This window comes from Xiphophorus couchianus, chromosome 7 (genome assembly GCF_001444195.1).
Source record: "Xiphophorus couchianus chromosome 7, X_couchianus-1.0, whole genome shotgun sequence".
NCBI lineage: Eukaryota > Metazoa > Chordata > Actinopteri > Cyprinodontiformes > Poeciliidae > Xiphophorus > Xiphophorus couchianus.
In genome coordinates this window covers 7,253,560-7,277,989 of record NC_040234.1, presented here as the reverse complement: position 1 = coordinate 7,277,989, position 24,430 = coordinate 7,253,560, and the positions used below count along the sequence as shown (strand labels likewise).

The window sequence follows — 24,430 nt, the reverse complement described above, 5'->3', positions numbered from 1 at the left end:
ACGTTTACATAAAACTCACAAATTGTGCTAAAAAATTTTTTGACTTACATGCAACTCTCTCTCTTTCTCACACACGCAGGCACTGAATTTGAGTAATATTGCTCAGGCATCATGCGAGACAGCCGGGCTTCCGGAAGAGCAACTGGTGTAACTTTAATGGGCAAGGAGGAAGAGACGTTTGTTTAGGTTTAGTCTCGGAAACACATCTACTTTTCCCTTAGCCTGGAGTAGGGTTTCTCTTATTTTTTCTCGTCGTTAAAAATGCCTTTGTTTTCCCAAAACCCCTTCGACCAAGATGTCGGTAAGTACAGCGCTTGTTTAGGGGCCTTTTAGTTGTAACTGAGTCAGTGCTGCTGTCGGGAACTGAAGCTAATGCTAACTTAGCAGCTGTAGTTCGATGTGGAGTTATTTAAGCGCTGAAAGCTTCCGTAATGTCAACAGTTATAAGTATGGATATAAGTATTAACTTATAATACACAGACTGATACGCTGTCAACAGCTTGTTCAGTGGTTTTTGGTTGGTTGTGTTGAGGATTGTTTGGTAACCAAACTTCGAGTCTGACCAAAAGCTGGATTATCAGCAACACACTTGTTCCCAAAACACCACAGTAGTTAGTAGTTTGTTTCCTTCTTTTTGATTCATGGATCTTTTGTGGAGCTTGTTATGGTTCAAAATACGATGTGAAAATCATGTTGATCATATCAAAATTGTATATTTTAGTTTACAATTAATAACAGAAATGCATAAAAATAATTAAAAGAATAGTGTAATCTGAAATGTGTTGTTTTTGAACATTTCTTTATTATTTAAGCACTTTTAAAACTTTAGGTTTATGTGTGATAGTGAATAATTTGAAAGGACATGAACATTGGTCAACATGGCATTATTTTGTGTTTTAATAATTTGCTTTGTATATATATATAGAAAAAGACTTTCTCAGGCATGAATCTCAAACATTTGCCATGTGTTTAGGTGTAATAATCGGTCAAAATGTAAAGTTAAAGGGGTAAATTTGGACCTAAATTGACAGTTTCGGCAGTATAAACAGCATTTAAGTCAAACAAAAATTATGTACATCTAAGTTCCACATGATCCAACTCATGAAATTCTTAGCATTTGTTTTCATACAGCAGTATGCTATGCAGTTACACTCTATGGGCTGTAGTGAAGTGGGAAAAGCCTCCTTCTGTCAGGTTTAGTTAAGCTACAGCCCCTGGGCCTTCCTTAAAGTGAAAGTTTGGCACTCCCACAGCCTCCGCATGATAAATGATGTCAGCTGTTTATGTCCATTGAACACCATTGTTTTTCTCTTTCTTGCCAACAGTAGATTTAAAATGACATTACTTTTTTTTTTTAATTGATGGATGAGCTTATTTCACATCCACATTATTACTATGTACAGTATATGCAGAGTTTCAACCCAGTGTATTATAAGCCTGGCGGGCCACCAGGCTTTACTTGTGCCCTCACCTGGCTAAGCATTGCTTATTTATTTAAGTCTTTTTAAAATGTTTGCATTTTTTAAGACTTTATAGTTGGTGTTTAGGTGTTAATCTTGCTATATTTCAATAACATATGATTATCAAGTGATATTTTCAAATGTCCTGTCAACTTTAAACATTTTTTTAACTCAAAAATACAATGAGGTGCTGGATGAATGGAAGTTTTCTGGGGGAAACCTTGTATAAATATTTAATGACTGGAAATTTTCTGAACATGTTGGGTTTTTTCTTCTTTTAAGTATGGAAAAGAGTGTTCTATTCCTTTTTTTTAAACCCAACTGACCAGCAGTGGGTGGCACTATAATAAAAACAACCAGTGAAAACTTGAAGAACTGTAAGACAGATGCAGCTTAAAACTACAACAGAATCAAACCATCACTTTTAAACATCTTGATACCAGATTACGGTCTAATTCCTATTGGGTTTTTGCTTTTTATTTAGTTTAAATAAGCAATATTGTTTTTTTTTTATATTGGCATCACTGAGCCCCACACTTTGCTGCAATTTTTGAAAAATTTGTCGTTTTTTTTTTTTTTCTTGATATTTAAAATAATACAAAATTTGTATTCAGGTAACTGGCTTTACAGGTTAATCCATGTTGTTGGGCATTTATTCAAATGCAGTTTGTAAAACATCAAAATGGAGCAATTTGACATGAGCGACGAAAGCGGGGTTGGATGCTATGATGTCGATGAAACTACTGACATTTCAGCGAGTCTTAACATGCTGTTTTTTTTCTGCAAGTGGACAAAAGTTATAATGCATAGCACGCCTCTTTCACCTCAAATTATTGCCATCTTTTGTTTAATGATAATTCTCTGGCCACTGTAGATACAACTTTCACGATGTAAATTTTATTCAAAACATCTTCGTTCTCCTGCTGTGTCTGCCTGTGCAACACACCACGTTCTTGTATGACCAACAATGGCGCAGTGTGTGAACTAAAGAGTCATGAGTATTGTGACAAATATTCATTCGGGGAATTTCCTGTCCCTCGTATTACTCAGAAGCGTTCGGTTTCACAGTAAATCTACCTCCATCATAACAACTGAAATAGATTTTTTTTTTTGTTAAGTTTCCAAAATAACATGAAAATCCAGCATGGTTACTGATTGATTAATTTTCACTGGCTATAACGGACATGTACATTTGAGTAACATGTCATCTCTGTGGTTTTACTTTGACAGGGAGAAATGACAACTTCCTGTATTGGAACACTGTAAATTATGAAATTTTCTTGAATTTTATGATTCATCAGCTAAGATATTATTCTAACTTAGGCTCCCAGGCCCTTGCGCAACATGTGTTAACTCAAACCTTCAGCCGCTCAGTGCTCGACGTGCGAAATTTCAACAGCACCCATCGGGGCTGGCATGGAAAACAAACCGCCATGATGCCAGCGAGCTTGTTTTCTCGCTTCACCATATGTGTCCATGTTCGCATGTTTTCCAGAGAAGGCAACAAACGAAAACAACACCACAGACGACTGGGGGCTCATTATGGACATTTGTGACAAAATTGGAACGACGCCCAATGGGTAAGACGGAGAAGGGCTTTCACATTTCAGCAGAAGTTTTGTTTTTGTCTTAGACACTAGAAGTAGTCTTAGATCAGATACCGCCTTTACCGCTGGTCTTCAGATACAGTGTCCTGTTCTGGTAATGAATTTTTTTGTTGCTGTTGTTTTTGGTACAGACCAAAGGACAGCTTGAGATCCATAATGAAGAGAGTCAACCACAAAGTGCCCCATGTTGCCATGCAGACTCTCAATGTGAGTTTCACACAGCAATTTAAGAAGAAAAAATATTTAGTCCAATATAGCTTAGATTCTCCTTACACACGATATAATCAGAAACATTCAACTTGTTTATCCTAAAATAATACTTTTTTATATTAATAAGGAAAAAAACACATAAATTATAAGATATTGAAATTTCATAAATATATTTTTAAAGCATTTTGAAACAGTTTATTACAGTTTATTAATTGAAAAAAGTGTAATAATTTTTTAATGTCTTAATTTTTTAGAGCACTTTGATTCAACAATTTAATAAAATGATTGATTCATAAATATATTTTATTACATTTTAATATACCAACTTTACTTAACATGCTTATTTAAATTAGTGAAGTCATTTTAGTAATATGTATATATATATACATAATAAAAAGTGTTTGAAACCTTTAGAAGAAATTTGACTTGACTTTTTTTTATTATTTTGCTTTAAGTAAAACAAGCCATATTTTATTTCTGAGCCAGTTTTGAAAATGTTTTTTTAACAAGATGCAGCATAAAGATCTTTTCTTCAGCCATATATTCAGAAAAAGTAACAAGTCTTCTTATTTATTTATTTTTGTACAAATATATCTTAATTTACTTGCCTATAATGCCACACAGTCATGGCATCACCATTCTTCCAGATATTGTATCAAACCTAAACCACTGTTATTTATACCTAATCACCTGATATCAACACAGGATTCTGATTATTATGTGCTTTTATCAGCTGCTGTAAAATGCCACCATCTTGTTTTACAGCTGCTGGGTGCTTGCGTATCAAACTGTGGCAAAATATTCCATTTGGAAATTTGTTCAAGGGAGTTTTCTGCTGAAGTTCGCAGCGTGTTGAACAAGGTACGTGTCCTGCCAGAGGTTTTCCTTTCTCCCTTCATGTTTGCTCGTCTCCTGTTTTTTATTCCGCATGTGTAAGATGTATATCCACACCCTTCCTCCCATCCCTCTGCATTTAATTAAGCTAGTGGTTAAAATATTCCACTGGGAAATGGGACACTCCTTCAGAGCTCAATGATTTCTCATAAACATGCAGCATAAAGTTATTAAAGCAGTAGCATCTTTTTAATATAAGTTTTTGAAGATGGAGCGCAGTATTTGGACACGGGTGATATATTGAATTGCACTTAATAGTGTTTCTCATTGGGATGAACCATGCTAAATAAAACATTTTTTACCTAAAAATGTTCCCTGTTCACATTTTTTATACTAAACGCTATTTCCAAATCTTCTGCATACAAACATTTAACATTTTCTTAGGGGTGAAATAGGGTTCAGCTGAAGCTGCAATGATCTACTTCAGACACGAGTGACATACATTTGTGTTTCCTGTAATATTCAGGCCCACCCTAAGGTGTGTGAAAAGCTAAAGGCAATGATGGTGGAGTGGGCAGAAGGCTTCCAGAAGGATCCCCAGCTCAGCCTGATTGGTGCCACCATCAAGAGCCTGAAAGAGGAAGGGGTCAGCTTCCCAGCAGCCACCTCACAGGTGGGTGGAAAGTAAATGGCATGTTGGTCCCGTGGGAGGTTTTGTGTTTGTGCTCCAGATTTGTTCGTATAAAGCCACATAGAAAGTAGTTTCTAGGTCAATTGTTGAAAACACATCCGACTTCACATCCAGACCTCTAAGTTAGAATCTGTAGTTCTTTTACTTTAGTCCAAATCAGTTAATGAGTTTAACTTGTAATTTGTTTTTCTGGTGGTTCCGATTCCACAGTAAACCAGGCTGGGACGTTTAGTGTGTTTATTGGTTGGAAGTGTCTACGGCTGAAACGATTTCTCGAGGAAAATTTATCTGCGTCAAAGCTTCGTTAAATTATGTTTTATTATGTAGCGCGCCGTGTTCCGCCCGGATCATTATTTGTGGTGGGCAGCGCTCTCACTTCCGCCTATGAGTTGTTGTGAAGTGCTAGCAGCATGGTGTTGAGCTGCGCGGCGTTTTGTCAGAGTTTGGGGAGAAATAAGGATTGTTGAATTCTGCGGTGCGACGGTCGGACTGCGACAGCTTTTGTGTCGTCAGAATCACTTTGTCATGGGGAGGGAGGGGAAAAAGGAGGGAGAGGAATCCTCGGATAATCGTAAAAATATTCTATAGAGTACTCGATTACTAAAATCTTCTTTTACAACAACCCTTTGGAAGTGTCCAAACCAAATGTACATCCAGGAAGCAGATGCTGCGTTCTGAGCTAGTAGAAAATATGGAGAATCTAAACATATCAGTAGTCTGTTTCTCTGTAGCCTGGCCATTGCCTTCATATGCAGTTTTGCCCAATTCTCATCTCTCTTCAGTGCTCCATCCGGGATTTCTCCAATTGAGATTGATTTCTCGTTCGGTCTGTGTTGGCTTCCAAATAGCAATCAATTAAAGTCAGAGCAAAAGCAGCGTAGAAGACATTTTATTTATCACTGCAACAATTCATCAAATAACTCAAGAACCTCCACTATTAAAATTCCTCGACGCAAATTGTCTGCCTGAGCTAGTAGAAAATTATTGTCATTATTTGACAATAATGTTTTTATAAATTATATTTAACTATTTAACACCGTGTTTTCTGGACGGATAATTTTGTGTTGCGCGACTCTCGCTGTCAATGAGTCGTCCACGAATGCTAAGCGCTATTAGTATAACATAGGGCGACCAAACATCCTCTTTCCTCATCTTGATTAATTTTGAGAAGATGGGATTTTGAAAAAGACATTCTGCTAGGGTTTACCATGTCCCACAATGCAACAGAATCCTCTCTATGGTAAAGCGCTTGGCTTGCAGCGAACACCTGGTAGACGTGTCGGCTTGAGGTCTGATCACATTCACACCTTACGCGAACCACTCTAGAGTTTGTTTGCAACCGCATGTTTTAATGTCTGTGTGTTTGACACAGGATTTCAATTTTTGTTGAAAAATGATTTCCAGTGGTTTCTGCTCCGCCACATGATTCTTGTACTGTACGTTAAGTAAATGTAGGAGTCACAGGTTGAAGTAGACTTTAATCCCCAGCTGTTGTAAAGTCTCTGACCCACAATTTTGTTGTCTAATAGTCGGATCGAATTTCTAAAGGTGCTTTATTGCCGACATAATTTAAGGCAGTGGTTCCCAAAGATTTTCTTTTGCCCCCCCTATGGATTACAATAAAATGTCCCCTGAAAAAGAAAAAAAAAAAAAATCAACTGGGCACACACATCGTTCAACCAGACATAAACCTATACACATATTTTGTTTTCAAACTCCATTGAAGTTTATTTCACACTTCAGGTTGCAACAAAACAAACTACAAATCATCTTTACAGTGAAACACTTTTGTGTAACTTTTTTTTTTCATTTTTTTTTTCATTCATCCATATCACTTTAGCGCGCCCCACACATTGGGAACCACTGATTTTAGGAGTATCTCTCACTGTGTGATACAGAAGTATTCATATGAATGCACGTTGTTACATTACAGCCACAAATGTCAGTGTAGGCTAGTGGGATTTTTTAAAAATTTGCGATACATACAGTAACTGTGGAGTGAAAGGAAAAGGTTAATGTGTTGCAAATAAACTGTGCAGGGTGGTTCGTACATGCATTCAGCCCCACTCAGTCAATGCTTTACTTTGTCAAATCATTTTCTTAATGTTTGCCACACTTTTCTGCTTTTTGCAAGACATAATTAATAGCAGTGATTAATTATATCATATAATTGCGAATTGAAACAGTCTTCTTTAGTCAGTTTCTATTGTTTTGTGAAGTGTGATGCTGGAAAAATGTAAAAACTTACCCAAAAATTTTTTTAAATTTTCCTGTGTGGGGAGGGGAGGTTTTGGAACCTGACATTGTGCAGGTACTCAAGATAACATAACATCGTCGTGCCTTTAAGTTTGAATATTTTTGCAGTGCAATTTGTTATGAGATCAATTTTCCAAGGGTGAATAGAAAAGTAGAACAGGACTAGATGACCACACATCTCTTTGTTAAAGTGTAAAAGCCATTTGGAGCGCTCGGTTTAGTTGGGGTGTGAGGAAGCCGCAGCAGCAGCGTGGCTCACTGGAAGACAGGTGCCACACCGAGGCAGCAGGTGTGACATTTAATCTGTAAAAGCTCATGAGCAAACATCAGCAGGCTGCGTGGCTCTAGCTGTGCCAGTATTTACCTTTTCCTATCATCCATTCTGAACACAAATGTCTTTTAAAAAACAAACAAAAAAAAAAAACAGTACGCCGGCATTTCTCTTTATCCAAATTGAATAGCATAACATTAAACCCATTTGCTGTCATTTTGCCAGCTGGCCACACAGCGTGCGCATCAACGTCTCTGGAAGCAACGCAGATTATGACGTTGAAGTAGAAATTTAGATTTTCAGGAAGTTACTAATTTCGTTTCTTTAATGCTTTATATTTGTTGCCGGTAAAACTCCGCCTGCTCGTTGGAGTGAACTCTTTCTGAGCAACATGTGGTACCCAGCATGAGCTGCAGGTGGCAGGAAACCAGTTTTTCCCCATTCAGTCTGTGCAACACTCTCTCCTTCCTCCCTGTTTTGTGTATTCACTCACACAGATGTGACCTTATGTTTCTATATTGACCACAGGGATCCAGCACAAAGGTCAGCACACCCGCTGCGAGCAAAACACCAGACGACGATGACCTGGCCAAGGGTAAAGATGGACACCGGATATTTCTACTGTTTGATGCATTATTCAGTAAAAGTCTGACTTTGTTGTTTTATAAATTACATTATAAGCCCTTCATCTCCTCTGTTGTACCTCTAAATGAAAAAAAAAAGAAAGTCAATTTAAAAACTGTTCTTTTATTCTTTTTCCTCTCGCAGCCATTGAGTTATCCTTACAGGAACAGAAGCAGCAAGCAGAAACGCGACCTCTGACCCTGACCACTGACCCACCAACCAACACTGACGGCGGCGGAGGGCAGGAGATCCGAAAAGTGCGCGCGCTCTACGACTTCGAAGCAGCCGAAGACAACGAGCTCACCTTCAAAACCGGAGAACTTATTATAGTTTTGGACGACAGGTAATATTTCATAACTCACACATTTATGAGTCAACGCTGCTGAATCACCCAAAGACCATTGGATGCAGATAAACTTATCTGATTGGATAAGTTTAGGGAAATTATGTATTTTGGAGAAAAACACTGATGAATATGTAGATGTGGAAGCCAAGGCGATGTATCGTTTCTTTAACAGAGCAGTCGCTGTAGAAACACAGTTGAAATATTTTAAAAAGACAATATGTTCATTGAAATCAGATTTGAAGTTGTCTTTAGCATTTCAGCGATTGGCGCAGAAAATGGAAAATGGAAAATAAAATAAGACCTGTACATTATAACGAATATTTGGAGGATATTACACAGGCGTCAGAGTTTTACCTTCTGACGGAGTTTTGTAGCTCCTCCAAACGCTGCTTGGATTGTTTTCTGTGGTTAGCATGCATAGGTTCAGCCTCGAAGGCCTTTTGAATTGATCTGCATTTCTTTAATGTGTTTTTTTGCAGTGATCCAAATTGGTGGAAAGGAGAAAACCACAGAGGAGTCGGGCTTTTCCCCTCAAATTTTGTCACAACCAATTTGAATGCCGACCCAGAGCCAGGTCTGTTTTTTATTTATTTACTCTGTAACAGTACAGCTACCGAACCGCAACACAAACACGCACATTCCTCCCATGTGCTTATATTTGCCCTTTTCCTTTTGGCTTTCTGCACCGCTACCCCATTTACCCGAGCAGTTTCTAATTGCTTTGCTGTTTCTAATTGCTTTCACTTCCTCCACAGTGGCTTACGTCGAGAAGTCGGCCACTCCGGAGGAGACGAGTCTGGAAATCAAAGCCGAGCCCGAGCCGGTCTACATCGACGAGGTAACTCGTTTTCTGATGAACATGGATTTATCAGCCCACGTCGCCTCCTAGTGAACCTGCCGTTTTCCCTCCGCAGGCGAAGATGGACAGAACGCTGGCGCTCCTGCAGAACGTGGATCCCGCAGATGCGACTCCTGACTCCGCAGAGCTGATCCAGCTGGAAGGCATGCATCTAAATGCTGCTGTAGATCTAAATGAACTGTTATCTAAACTGTTTTTTTGTCTCTCTCTCTGACTGAACAGGTGCATGCGAACAGATGAACCCGCTGATCGATGAGAAGCTACAAGAGATCGACAGGTGTTGTTTTGTACAATTTTCACAATATATAAACGCTAGCATTAACTTAAACGGTGTTGCGTAACGTCCCGTTCCGCGCCCCAGGCATCACTCGGAGCTGTCAGAACTCAATCTGAAAGTGATGGAGGCCTTGGAGCTTTACACCAAGCTCACGAACGAAGCCCCTTACTACACCGCGTACTCCAAGATGCAGACGCAGTACGGCCCACCTGGCTCTTCTGTGCCCATGCAGGTCAGAACAATTCAATTCAATAAAAGTTATGTTGGTGTTTTCAGTCAACCTTTATTTATAAACTGTATGAACACCAATGTAAAGTAAAATTACTCCTTTCAGAGGAAAAATCTAATGTAGAAATATCATAGATATGACACAAAGCCCCAATAAATTTACCATCATACATGCCAACACAGCCACCTGGACACAATAAAAACTCTTTTATAGCGTAAGAAGGAAGGATCATTTTCACTAAGGGAGGGAACGCTGAAAAGTAAAATGTAAGAAGCCTGTAAGATGAATATTAATTGCAAAGAATAAAGTAATTTACCTAAAGATGTGTAGAAATAAATACAAATCTTTAAAAATGAAATTAAATATGAGTAAATGTAGTATGGCTGCACAATATGTAATTGTGATAGTATTGCTGAAATTTTAAATTGCATAGATCTTGACTGTCACCAACATTTTCAAGAGTTTTTTTTTTTTTAACTGTTATACATATCATATATTTGAAGTGCATTGACAATTTTTAACAATGGTATTTGACAAAATGTAGTGTCTGTTACTAGCTTTCACAACAGTAGACTACATGATGCGTTTATGATGTATTTTATGTCGTCATGATGTAATGTCCTGTACAAATAAACTTGATTGATTCCTTCCACCCTGCAGTCCTCTGCAATTCCGACATTGCAGTGGCTATTATAATTACAAATATTGTGCAGCTGTAATACATGGGTAAGTAAATAATTCATAGATAAAATAAAATTGGAAGATGGATAAAATTATGTCATTCCTTTGCAGCTTCATCTGAATCCAAACTTTAAAAAAAATGTAAAGAAATTAAGCGAGCTTGAACTCAGTCTCACTAATGACTGGATACTGAACAATGTTCATTAGTAGCTTGACAGGAACTGGCAAGATTCACAAATCACTAAAGGAAATGGTTGCCTATGAGCTATTACATATATTTTAAATAAAGGTGAGTGTTTATTATAAGTTGATTTTAAACAAAAATATGAATTCAGATTGCTGGACCAACAAGAGCTGCATCTCCGCGTTGCAAAGCACTGCCAGCTCCATTTTCTCTGTGGTATGTACAGAATCAATAGGAAGCAGAGCTGTCATGCATAATTTAAGGCTGGAGCCGTTTCTCAGTTCAGAAAGCTGAAGTGTGAAGATCCGGTGTTCAGACAGAGGTCTTGTTTTGGAAAAATCTTCTATGCTGCTTTTCTGTAACTCTGCAATGAAATCACAGCACTTAACACTCATATATTCTGCTTACTAATTCTGATTTATTAGAGGGTTAACTAAGAAAATCTTGAGAACAAAGGCGTGAAGCGTTGACTGCATTACATTTGGGTTCAGTTTCTACCCTCTGTCTTTATGTATCCTATTTTCTTTCCCCTTAGTTTTTCTGGGGAAGTTACAGTCAGCGTTTTTCCCTCCTTTGAGAAGCTGGAGCAGTTTTGCACTTTTCAAGCAGTGACTTTTTTTTCGTCTTCTTCTCAGTAATGATTGATGCTGCCGACTCTCCCTGCAGATTTCAAAGTCTGTCAATGTCACCGGTTGGGTCTACACTCGAGTACCCCGCAGTGCTGCTCTTGCCTTTCTTGGGACTTTTTTTTGTTGTTGTTTCAGAAGCCAATTTTTAAAAAAAGAAAAAGAAACATTTCACAAAAACCTTTACAACAGCAGTTTTTATTTGTGTTTTATTTCAGGAAAAATGCCTGATATCCAGTGGATTTCCACCAATCTTTAGTAGTTTTCTTATTTCCGTTTGCTAGTTGTTATTTTGTTTTTTTCAGGATGCCAATGTCTAACTTTGATTTTGTGAAAAAAAATTGGTTAGGAATGTTGAATGAAAATTTACTCATCGGGGTTAATAGATGAGGCATTGAATGTATAGTTTCACTTAGAAAACTATGAGGACATACTAGGGCCAGTATGCAACGAAAAAAACCAAGAGGAGTAAATTTCTGCCAAAAAAATCTCAGAAAATTTCTAGAAAGATATTTTTGAGCTTGAAAAATAGAAAATTTGCTTGTTAAAAAAAATGTCTAAAATTGGTGTGAGAAATTTTGTAGAAAAAAAAAAAACCTTGGAAAACCCTTTCGTCATAGTATGTAGTTTTAGATTTACCTATTCAATGTTTGGATGCTACTTAACACCTGTTGGTTTTTTATTCCTTTTCTTTGCTGTTTTCTTGAGGAAGTACATAATCTTAAAATAATAATTCATATTAAAACCTGTTCTTCATTTATTAGGCTTACCTCGGACCAGCTGGTGCCCCGTACCTGCCTCCCGGCGGTCCCCAGGTTCCTCCTGCGCAGCCTTACTCTCTGCCCAACGACCAGCCTGGACCGCTGCATTCAATACCCCCCACCGTCACAGCGCCCCCTAACAGCCAGGCTGCTCAGCCTCCCTACATGAGGTAAAAAAAAGATTAGCCACAGGACAGATCGGAGGCTGTCAATAGGGATTCCCTGCACTCCAATAAAATAATGACGCCAAAGAATTTTTATCCCTACAGCCTTTTCACATTTTTTTACATCAGTAAACGTAAGGTTCTTGTTTAGTTCTCTTTAATCAAGCTCTAGTTTGTTTGTCTGGAAAATCCGATTGGTTTGGGGAGGTGTGAACGCGCAATTGACTAAAAAAAACCCAAAAACTGATCCGCCTAAAAACCTAGGCGTCAGTTCGGTTGAAGTGAACTCTGGTGCAGTTTGAATTTATTTTTGAATGCCAGGTGGACCGGAGGCCACTAAAAAAGCAGGAAACCGAGTATACCACGGGGCATTCTGGGTAAATACAACCAAAACAAACGTGAGAGTCTAGCGCTAGCGGGAGAAATGACTTGTGGTCTGTTGCCAGAGACAAAAGTGAAATCCTACAACCGCTAAATCTGACTCTACTTCATTTTTAATTACATTTCGTGAAGAAGAAAGTTGCAGTCGTGTCTTCTTCTGAGGTTTTGGTGTGTTTTCCTTCAGTGGTTCATGGTGCAGCGCCACCACAGGCAAGGAGGGGAACAGGTTTGTGAATCGTTTGGATTCACAAACACTACCCTGTTTGGCACAGGGCAGTGTGAAAGAGAACCAAACCAGAAAATGTAACAAATGTTGGTATATTTATCCCCAATCGAACTGGGTCTACCAGAATATTTGATGTGAAAACACCCTAAGAGAACAGATAGCATAGCATTTTGAAAGTAGGACCAAAGGTTTGAGTTTGGTCTCATCTGATCAGAGCACCTCCCTCTATTTGTATCCCATGTGCAGCTTTAGAAAAACTGGACTTCCTATGAATTTAAAGTCCCTTTAAAATACATTGAGGTTTGTCTCTGTAGGGAGTAACTAAACGTTGAAAGGGTATGAATGCTTCTGCAGGTCACTGTTTCTTAAAACCTAAGAACCTAATGAATCCTAGACGAGGATTTTGTTCAACATCTCACCAATCTCTCATTCCAGTTTGACTCTAGTAGCAAAAAAATTGTGTGTGTGTTTCCTTCGCAGCAGCGGGATGAACTCCCAGTACATGACCCAAGCTCCCGGTGCTCCTTACCCGGGCCAGGGGGGCGTGGCCATGGATATGTCAGCCTATCACAACGCGGCTAACATGCCTCCTGTGTCTTACCCTGTGGCTGCTCCTCCTCACCATGCCGTTCCTCCTCCACCTCAACAGCAGCAGGCGGCAGCGTACTACCAGCAGCCTTTGCTGTAAACCTCTACACAGCCACGCAGACCTTCAGCTACACTCTTCTAATATTCCAGTTTTTGTTCAATCAGTTGAACTGTATATGTTTGTGTTTGTTTTTCTCTGCTTTTCTTTGGCCTTACAATGTTGTTGTTGAGGGATCTGAAATATGTCCGGGCGAGCACCCGACACATTTCAGGAGTCAGCTGCCGTCTGCGAGGCAGAACACAAAACACTGTTATTTATCTAACGTATTGATTATCAGCATTTCACTATTCATAGTTCAGCAGAAATACTACTTCTGTACAGTGCTATTTTTGACGCGAGCTTTGATGAATTCCCTCTGAATGTAACGTTTGTCGCTGGAGACGGGGCAGTTAGACTTCAGACGAACGGGAGCGACGCTTATATTTTACCTTCACACAACCTCGTTTTGGAGCTCACACAGGGAGATCGGCGCAGCAGCTGCAGCCCTCTTGTCGGCAGTCTGCGCAGATTAGGCTCTCGGCCTAATAAAAGAACACGCACGGGCAGGAATAAACCCATCCTCACACTTCAGGCAACGCGCAAACAGAACACAAGCCTTGGCAAGAGCAAAATATATTGGCGATTGGCAGGGGGTTAAGAGGGCGGCGGTGTACTTCTTCGCTCCCGACGTGCGAGCCGCATGACGGCACGCTGCAGCCGGAACGCGTCTGGTACAGAAAGCGGCCGGCGAGGGTAAACAAAGCAGAAAACACCAGATGTACGTGGGCAGGGAGAACTGGGCTCTTCCTAAACAACAAGGCGATGCGTGAAAAACTGTAGCTGCAAGATGAGCTAAACGGGGGGAATTTCAGGTTAATTTGCAGCAGCTTTCCTATATGTTTTGAGCTCCAGTCCTGCTTTTTTGTTTTTAATTCCAAGAGTATGTTTATGTGAAGGAAAATTAAGCTCAGTCTTTCTCCTCTGAATTGATCTGAGGGACTTGTCTCTCTCTTTCTGTAAAGCCAGATCTTCACCTTCACCAGCACCCATGTTTTAAGTGTCAGAAATGTTTTAGCATTACTGTAAACGGATCACCGCTTTCCCACAAACTCGCTGCCTTTGCATTCTGCCGAGATATTTATGTACTATCTAGTTTTTTGCTTTTTCTTTTTTCCTTTGCGTGCATTTGAGGATTTCCGTGTCAGAATGTCTTCATTATAAATCAAGGTAGGGTTTTCAGAAGCTCATCAAGTCATAGGGGTAACTACTCGAATTTCTTAGTTTGCTAATCGTATAAAATGCTGCGTCGTCTGAATGTTATTACATCTCTCTCTTTGTAGGGGTTTTTCAATTCAGTGGAACTTTAGAGTCTCTGTTTATGCAAATATACATTATTGAAATCATTTAATTTCATAACATATTTCAAGATCAAATATGCACGATTATATATATATATATATATATATATATATATATATATATGGATATTATAAATGTGTAATTTGCATTGTTAAAACTAGTTATGTTGTTTTTTTGGCCTCTGCTTTTTCATTGTCTAGGTTATTTGCAGAGGTTTTCAGGAATATCTCAATGTGAGACACCATGCTTTGAACCTTCTGTTGTTTTTTAGATAAAATGAAGGTAGCGTTCATCAAATCTCCCAGCCGTGTTGCAGTGACCCCCTTCGGTCCTTCTTAAGTGGTTTTAGCAGAAAGCGTCCTGTTTCTAATTATAGCGCCCTGCTGTTCTTGGAGTTGTACATTAAATGTGAAAATACCTGGATTTATTTTTCATGTTGATCTTGCACCTTAGCTTTGTAAACGTTTATTTACCACTGACTGCCTTGATTTCTTTTTCTTCTTCTTCTTCTCTAGAAATCAAATAATGACAAACATGTTGGGTTAGCGACTTCTTTGGATTTGTATAATTCTGTACATTTGAAATATTCCAGAAAAGGTTTCTTTATCCGGGATTTTAAAACTGCTTTTGTAACAGAGCAATCTTATAAATATTCTTTAAAATAAAAGAAATTAAATTAATCTGCCCCTCCTCACTTTATTTTTGTCTTTAATATTTTTGATCCGCCCAGAAAGCATGACTTATTCATTAAAGCTGCCCTTTCTGTAACTGCTTACTGTACTTCTAAAATAGGTGCAGCTGGAATGACGCGCGCTGTGTGGTGTTGAAGTACAAATAAAATCTGCACGGGGGTAAATATCCAGGTTGAGCATTTGCTGTTCCAGTCTCTCTCTGTGTGTGTGGATGCTTTCGTCAAATCTGGTGCAGAATTACAAAAAAAAAAAACACACACTGCAGTTGGGCGATCCAGTCTGCTGAGGAAGACCCAGAATGTTTTATCATCTGTTTGTGTTGACGAGATGCAAAAGCCAGAACTTTCCACCGGGTTGACAAGATATGAATGAAGAAATTTAGGACCTAAAATAAACCGAGGAAGAGGCTAAACTGGGCCACGTTTTGACTGTTACGGAGAAAATCTTTAAATTGTAACCATTAAGTCCAATAATGGAACTAATTGGCTTATTCTGCATATTTTACATACATACGATAGTGAAATGTGTTTTTTATTTCTAGAAAAAGCAAAGATATTAAGAATTTAATAACATGACCTAAGCAATAACAATAGTTTGGTAATATTCTCTAATTCAGTTAAAAAGGGGGAAAAAAAACAAAGGTATTTGTTGATAAAATCCGAATTTCTGAATAATTTCACATTAGCAACCAAAGTTCTTAGTTTGCCAACTTAAAATTTTCAATAAATTTGCAACGTAATGAAAAAATTAAATGAATGTGAAGATTTGATTTATACACTTTTAGAACATGTTTGAAAAATTCTGTGATGGACCATCAATGACTTGTCCAGGGTGTTATTTTTATATATAAAAAGGACAATTATATAAATATATATATATATACACACTGCTCAAAAAAAATAAAGGGAACACTCAAATAACACATCCTAGATCTGAATGAAAGAAATATTCTCATTGAATACTTTGTTCTGTACAAAGTTGAATGTGCTGACAACAAAATCACACAAAAATCATCAATGGAAATCAAATTTATTAACCAATGGAGGCCTGGATTTGGAGCCACACAAAAATTAAAGTGAAATAACACTACACGCTGATCCAACTTTAATGTAATGTCCTTAAAACAAGTCAAAATGAGGCTCAGTATTGTGTGTGGCCTCCACGTGCCTGTATGACCTCCCTACAACGCCTGGGCATGCTCCTGATGAGGTGGCGGATGGTCTCCTGAGGGATCTCCTCCCAGACCTGGACTAAAGCATCCGCCAACTCCTGGACAGTCTGTGGTGCAACGTGACGTTGGTGGATGGAGCGAGACATGATGTCCCAGATGTGCTCAATCGGATTCAGGTCTGGGGAACGGGCTGGCCAGTCCATAGCTTCAATGCCTTCATCTTGCAGGAACTGCTGACACACTCCAGCCACATGAGGTCTAGCATTGTCCTGCATAGGAGGAACCCAGGGCCAACCGCACCAGCATATGGTCCCACAAGGGGTCTGAGGATCTCATCTCGGTACCTAATGGCAGTCAGGCTACCTCTGGTGAGCACATGGAGGGCTGTGCGGCCCTCCAAAGAAATGCCACCCCACACCATTACTGACCCACTGCCAAACCGGTCATGCTGAAGGATGTTGCAGGCAGCAGACCGCTCTCCACGGCGTCTCCAGACTCTGTCACGTCTGTCACATGTGCTCAGTGTGAACCTGCTTTCATCTGTGAAGAGCACAAGGCGCCAGTGGCGAATTTGCCAATCCTGGTGTTCTCTGGCAAATGCCAAGCGTCCTGCACGGTGTTGGGCTGTGAGCACAACCCCCCATCTGTGGACGTCGGGCCCTCATACCATCCTCATGGAGTCGGTTTCTAACCGTTTGTGCAGACACATGCACATTTGTGGCCTGCTGGAGGTCATTTTGCAGGGCTCTGACAGTGCTCTTCCTGTTCCTTCTTGCACAAAGGCGGAGGTAGCGGTCCTCCTGCTGGGTTGTTGCCGTCCTACGGCCTCCTCCACGTCTCCTGGTGTACTAGCCTGTCTCCTGGTAGCGCCTCCAGCCTCTGGACACTATGCTGGCAGACACAGCAAACCTTCTTGCCACAGCTCGCATTGATGTGCCATCCTGGATGAGCTGCACTACCTGAGCCACTTGTGTGGGTTGTGGAGTCCGTCTCATGCTACCACGAGTGTGAAAGCACCACCAACATTCAAAACTGACCAAAACATCAGCCAGACAGCATAGGTACTGAGAAGTGGTCTGTGGTCCCAACTGCAGAACCACTCCTTTATTGAGTGTGTCTTGCTAATTGCCAATAATTTCCACCTGTTGTCTATTCCATTTGCACAACAGCAGGTGAAATTGATTGTCAATCAGTCTTGCTTCCTAAGTGGACAGTTTGATTTCACAGAAGTTTGATTTACTTGGAGTTATATTGTGTTGTTTAAGTGTTCCCTTTATTTTTTTGAGCAGTGTATTATATATATATATATATATAATCATGCTTTTTTAAAATATAGAAGCATGATAAAAATCATGCTTTTTATATATAAAAATAACACCCTGGACAATTAATGCTTAATTTAAGCATTAAGTAGGCTTAAATTAAATCTACTTAATGTAATGAAACCAGTAGTCAAATATTTGATTAAGTATTTCCCACAGATTAGAGATTCCTTGAAACACAATATGGATTCATAAAGCCCTTTTATGTAAAAATGTATTATTACCCAAGAGGAAAAACAACTAAAATGTCCTATTGTGAACCCAGTATTGTGTGTTGTGCGTGGAGCCCAAAAGGAGCGGCTGGCCCACGGCGGACATCAGTGAAAGTACCGCCACTGCATGGTTACGACCATTTTCCCCCCCTTTTATTTTTTCCTCCTCAGCTTTCATGGTACAAAGTGTTGCTCTGTTTACACTCGTTCACTGACGTCTTTCGAAATGTACGTTGTTTACAGTGGAAAATATACAAAGATAAATTGTTGGGAGTTTTAAAAATCTGTTTTTGCATTCATTGGAAGTAATTTGTAGTATTTTCATCGTGTGCCGAGTGTCTGAAATCCTGGAGTTGTCCTTTGAACGTGAACGCAGCGCAGCCTGTGATGTGAGTGGAGGAAGAAAGGGAGGAGGAAGAGGAGGGCTAAAAGGCTCTCTGATGCCAGTTCTGCTGCAGAGTGGAACCCACCAGCACCTGTTCTCCTCCGTTTTGCTGCCGTGAAGCGACGTAAAGCTGGAGCCGGCGGTGTACTGCCACCCCCCGCCGCCGCCGGAGCAGCAGCAGCCCGAACCGGAGCAGCAGCTCCAGTGGAGCGGCGCGGAGCGGCAACCTCCGCCTTGGACCGACGAACTGGCTGAGATGTCCCGACACATCTACACCCGACACGGGATGGTAGACGGACTGCAGAAGCCTGTGTTCCAGGTAGGAGGAGAAAACACCCCCCCCCCACACACACACACAAAGAAGAAAGAAAGACAAAATGTACTTTTTTTGAGGATAGTTAGAGAATGATACGTCTTCAGAAGTTGTTAATATTAAGTAAATAATTTAAAAAACGACACCATAGTCTCTATAAAACTGTACCAGACATTGAAATTAGTCTTCAAAAACTAACACGACCCCAACAGAACCTGAACTCATTAGCACTGCTCTCAGTGGTAACTACAGAACCATTCTTCATCACTCCTATCATCTCCCTGGGGAGTCTTCATCAGTCAGGGAGAGGAGCGTGTGTGAGACGGGCTTCGCGTATTAAGAAAGAAATGAAATTAGGTGCTCAATTATTAAACATTTCCTGATGGAGCTCATTAGGTGATGTATTAGGCGGTTCTGAACGTTTTTGGGGTTTTTTTAAACATCCCAGCGCAGTTTGCTTTCTTTAGTTGCTGTTTTCCAGGTCGGGTCTCTGGAAAAGTAAAAAGCAAAACAAAAAAAGAATATGCATTCACAAAAATATATGATCATTTTAACAATTACAAATTATGCATGCGATTTACTGAGCATTAGACTATTCTGGGCATCTTTTTACAATGTGGAGTTTGCAGATAAATGGGATTTTACATCCCAAATTATGCATCATTAATACATTAAAAAAAACACTAAATAAATTAAGATGGAAAACTGCCAAAGTTACTTTGACACAACACTGGGTCAATTTTGGCATCGCTTCCTTAGTTCTGCTTTTTTTTGTGAGCTATTCAAGTGTTGTTGTTTTTATAAATTATTTTTTATTAGTGCTTTCCTGAAATCTTCTCTCGAGATCCCCTCGAGGCTCGGGGGGGGTGGTCCAGATTGAGCTTTGGAAAATCTGAAAGCGTCCAGATGCTCGTTCCACTCACCGGGGGACGGGACGCCACACACAGGCGCAGTTAGAAGAGATAAGAAGTGAAATCATTTATCATACGTCACTCCTCACTCCCCCCCCCCCCCCATCCCTTTGCTCTCCACTTCCAGGTGAGGCGTTACCTCATCGCTCTGGAACAAAGTGGGCTGTGAATGAAAATTAGGTCAGCGAGACGACAGTGGCTTGCAAAAGTATCGATGTTTTTCCATTTTCTGTTGGGATCACGACAAAGTCAAAAGATCACACCAAAAAAATTGCAAAGATATTATTATAGGTGGGGGAAAAAATTGGGTAAAAAAAAAAAAATCTGTGAAAGACTCTAATCTGTGATAGATGTACCACTTTCGTATTTTTCCATGACATGAAAACCCGATAAAATATGTTGAAGGTTGTGGCTGTAGCATGAAGAAAGGCAAACGTTTTAAGATCTCCAGATGAATGTCTGAGTCGTCCAATATTTCCTGCTGTGTATGTGAAACTTTGCTCTTTTGGATTTGGTCCTACACCTGCTGTGTGACTCTGATTCTGCGTCTTTTCGGCTTCGCCAGGGCAACAGAGGAACCTACTCCAGGCGCAGCCGCCTGAAGAGGTCCGATGGCAGCACCACATCCACGAGCTTCATCCTCAGACAGGTAGGGGCCTGAAACTCATCAGCGTGGCTGCAGCTGCGTGTTTGGTTTGGAGGGACTGTGGGGGTCGTTTGAGTAATTATTTTTTGCCCCATGTAAGCATCCATCTGTCACTCCTTGTTCCTCCCACCAGAATGTCTCATGGCAGTTTGATAAATCCACTCAAATTCTGGATGCGGCGTGCAATAACAACATTAATAACCCCAAGGTTATTATCAATGGACCTTATCCGGACACACCTTCTCTTTCTCTTCATTCTGCACCCTATTTTTGCTTGCTTGTATTTTTCTTCAAGTTTTCACGTCATTCATTTAAGGTTTTTTCCCCTCAAATTTTGGCAAATTCTGTATATTTTCAAAAAGAAATGATGGTTTAATGGCATTTTATGGGAGGGATTCCCTCCTGTCTGTTTTATCTTAAGGTTCTGCTTTGGAAACAAGGAACAGAGTTATGCTGGAGTTATGAGCTAAATAGAATCACCCACTTCCTGTATCAGGGTTTCCCCCAGCGTATTACAAGCCTGGCGGGCCACCAGGCTTTACTTGAGCCCCCACCAGGCTAAGCATTGCTTATTTTTTGAAGTCCTTTTAAAATGTTTGCATTTTTTAAGACTTTATAGTTGGTGCTCAGGTATTAATCTTCCAATCTCTCAATAACACATGATTATCAAGTGATATTTTAAAATTTTCTGTCAACTTTAGATGTTTTTTAACCCAGAAACATGACGAGGGGCGCTGTGGTGGTGCAGAGGTAATGCACAACCCACCCTTAGTCCTCGACGGCGCTGTCGCAGGTTCGATTCCCGGCCTGGTGATCCTTACTGGATGTCTTCCCCCTTTTCTCTTTACTAACTTTCCTGTCAATTCATTATCAAATAAAGGCCACTAGAGCCAATAAAACCTTTAAACAAAAAAAAAAAATGGGTCGTTGGAGGAACGAGCGCCCCAACCACCAGGCTTAGCAAGTTTTCTGAGGAAAAAACTTTGCTGTATGCATATGTAACAACAGTACATCATAAATAAATACATGTTAAGCCAACACTTTGTGCCAAAATCATCAAGAGAAAATTACTCGTGATTTTTATTTATTTATTTTATTTCTTTACTTGCTCAAGAACAGACTAAGCATAAGCATGCAAGGTTTTAATTGAACAAATAAAGTACTTGGATTTTTTTTTTTTTGCATATATAGTTAATTGCATATTTGCCTTATAAAAAGAAAAGCATCCAGTTTGCAAATTTTTTTGGGCTCAATTGAAAACCAAAAGAAAACAATTGTAGTTAATTTTCAGTACTAAGAACGGGATTTGGGCGCGGCCTACTTTGGTTTTAACGAGAATGCAATGGTAATAATGAATGGTATTTAAAAGTTAACATTAAAAAATCAACTAAAACTAGAAAGTAAAGTCTTTATCAACTACCTGTGCTGGCGATTGAGATTTGTAGCATTCTTGAACTGCTCTGGACACGCCTGCTCAACTGCTAATCACTCTACCTGACTTGGATTTTTCTTGTTGGCTGACTTCAGGACCAGACCAATTAACTTTTCTTTTATATTAACGCAACATCGCAGAAAGACTTAGACATTTGCTGCAAATTTCCAGGCTTGGTTTTCAAAATACTTTGGATTACCTGCTCATGTCCATTTCAGTCTATTATTTAAGAACTATAATACAACATATATTTTAAATCCCAGTTTTCTTTTACCCATAAGTGACCTTGGGAAGTTTCAGATTGAAAATGGTTGGATTTGTACCCTATTTTAATCTAACCTATAAAAATAAAAAGTCAATGAGACTAAGTTTGTCCTAAATCTTCTCAAATGCTGCCCTGCTGAAACTCGTGCAGTGAAAATTATGCTAATTAATACACTGCAGGCGTTAATTACTGGAGAAGTAAGGTCATCTGTGAAGCAACTGTCTTTGTTTGAAGCAGCAAGGTCTGTTCACTCAGACAGGAACCGTTTAGAGCAGTGGTGCCCAACTCCCGGTCTGCGGACCAATTGGTACGGGGCCGCACAAGAAATAATTAAATACTTCCGTTTATGTGTTGAGTCTGGAGGATCTTTTATTTTGAAAATCCTTTAGCCGGATTCTGTCGGTTACGTCTTGAGCGCCAACATTGAGCCCACAAGCAGCAGAATGAGAGAAACAGCAGCAACAGCATCGGTGTTCTCGACCGGTCCGCGGTACTAAAAAGGTTGGGGACCACTGGTTTAGAGCAAAGAAGCACAAAACTGCATCTACAAACAGCAAACCACGGGATGAGTCTCATCACATTCTCAGATTCGACGTCTGAAATCAAAACGAGGAAACTTTAGAAAAGGAGTCTGCAGTTGGAGTGCACCTCGTCTGTTTTCCTGACCTCAATCCATCGTTTTGTGGCATAAAAACGGCACTTTGCTTCAACATCAAGTGAAGGAATCGCTTTGACGCTGGTCGGTCGGTTGCCAGCTGGGGACGCTGAGCCTCTGTGCCCTTCTCCAGTTCAGGGAATTAAAATGGCCTGGATTTGCGCTGGAGCTGCTTTTGTAAGCGTCCACCAACCATGTATAATTCATAAAGGCTGGCGTGTTTGAGCGCAGATGCTGCTGCTGCTGCTGCTGTTGCCTCCTTCATGCGCGCAACTTTGAGACAAATTCAAATTGATCCTCCGAATAAAATCCCTCCTATAAATTAGAAAAACAGAAGGAAACCTAAAATTAACTTTGACATCCCTCGTAAAAAGTTAGCTTTACATTCCTGACCCCACTACTTACTTTCAAAACCCTTTTTATATAAATATATATGCTGAATCAGTTAATGACGAAGTTTCTAATTTAATTACAACGAGCATTAACTATTCCATATCCTATCGATTGACATCGTTGGGTGATTGTGGCGGAAATCCACAGGAAGAGAGAGGATGTGCAGCGTAGTGGACGAAACAGGAAGTGGCGGGGGGGAATGTAGGCACGACACAAAGAGGAAACCTGAATCAAAAGTCAGTGAGGAGGACGGAGATCGATCTCAAAGCCTTCGCCCGCTCGTTCTGCTTATCAAACGCTCGCTAATTTTTCTGCAACACCCCCGCTGTGATTTGTGTCATCGTCCGCGCGTTCGTCATCAGGTGAGAAGAAGAGCGAGTGGGCTCTCTTTGATTCCCTCGTGTATCCATAGTAACCAGCCGTCCTTCAGCAGCAGAGGTCAGCCCCAGAAGGTTTGGTTATAAGCAAACAAAGAAGAAGAAAAAAGTTATTTACATGAGAGTACAGCTTTGATTAAACTAAAATTCCCCCTTTTTCTTGAAAGCCGCTCTGTGCCTGCTGTAAGGGTGAGTCCCCCGGGATGCAGACATGTTTTTTTGTTTTGTTTGTTTTTTTTTTTTTACAGGAACGATGGTGCTTAGGAGGTCAGTTTGTTTCTTATGTCCTTTTACAATGCAAGCTGCACAAAAAAATAAAAATTAAATTAAATAATAGAAAAACTTACTTTTAATTTAGGTGTATGTATGTTATGGAAAAGTTTGTTTTTTTAACAAAATCCTTGTTATCAGAGAATTATAGCCACTAAAAATGCTTTGAGTGTTAAAATTACTGTTTTTATTTGAGTTTCTCAAAATATAACCTTTATAATCCATTGTTTTTTCCTTTCCTGGGATGTAAAAACGGTGTAACACAAGCACTAGAATGGATGAGGATCCATATATAAATCTTCTCACAATGCACAGGACCAAAAGAGACGTAAAAAAGAATTCTCCAAAACTAAACCATTAGAATGTAATATCAACACCTGTAGTTTCCCAAATGCTACTGGGACTTTAACTGGATTTATGTTCAGGAATCTGTAGCTGCTTCATGGTTGGTTCCCTGACTGTGAAGGCAACGTCTTCAAGATTTAAACAGGCCTTTCTGAAGTGCATACGAGCATACACACTTGCAAAAAAATATTCCAAACAATGTTTGTAAAGAAGAGTTTACTCAGGCAGAAAATGGGGCATTCGTGTACGACTCGTTCAAAGAAAGTAGAGAAGTCTGCGGAGTGACACGAATGAGCTCTTAAAGGTCTGAAAATAATCTGCATTAAAGCAGAACAGAAAACAAACGAGCTAACAATAACGTAACAAT

General features: G+C 39.8%; 2 protein-coding genes across 7 annotated transcripts in view; both read left to right on the top strand.

The window, feature by feature from the left end:
- The first annotated feature begins 125 nt into the window (after window positions 1-125).
- On the top strand, window positions 126-15,354 carry stam2 (signal transducing adaptor molecule (SH3 domain and ITAM motif) 2). Its single transcript, XM_028022704.1, has 14 exons — window positions 126-301; window positions 2,956-3,040; window positions 3,199-3,274; window positions 4,043-4,138; window positions 4,638-4,784; window positions 7,858-7,924; window positions 8,098-8,296; window positions 8,779-8,873; window positions 9,055-9,137; window positions 9,214-9,301; window positions 9,381-9,435; window positions 9,520-9,667; window positions 11,920-12,086; window positions 13,168-15,354. Exons 1-14 carry the CDS (start codon window positions 262-264, stop codon window positions 13,373-13,375), a joined length of 1,554 nt encoding a protein of 517 aa, XP_027878505.1. The 5' UTR covers window positions 126-261; the 3' UTR covers window positions 13,376-15,354.
- A 3,113-nt stretch (window positions 15,355-18,467) lies between these two features.
- Window positions 18,468-24,430, top strand: part of LOC114147959 (voltage-dependent L-type calcium channel subunit beta-4-like) — a 46,644-nt gene continuing 40,681 nt past the window's right edge. For 3 of the 6 annotated variants that reach the window (XR_003596171.1, XM_028022792.1, XM_028022793.1), the window contains exons 1-2: window positions 18,468-18,775; window positions 20,246-20,329. Coding sequence is in view for 3 of the 6 variants with exons in the window: in XM_028022792.1 (XP_027878593.1) it covers window positions 18,713-18,775; window positions 20,246-20,329 (147 nt within the window). In the remaining 3 variants the exon portion in view is untranslated. The remainder of the gene's footprint in view (window positions 18,776-20,245; window positions 20,330-24,430) is intronic. The other 3 variants (XR_003596169.1, XR_003596170.1, XM_028022791.1) reach the window with 1 other exon arrangement.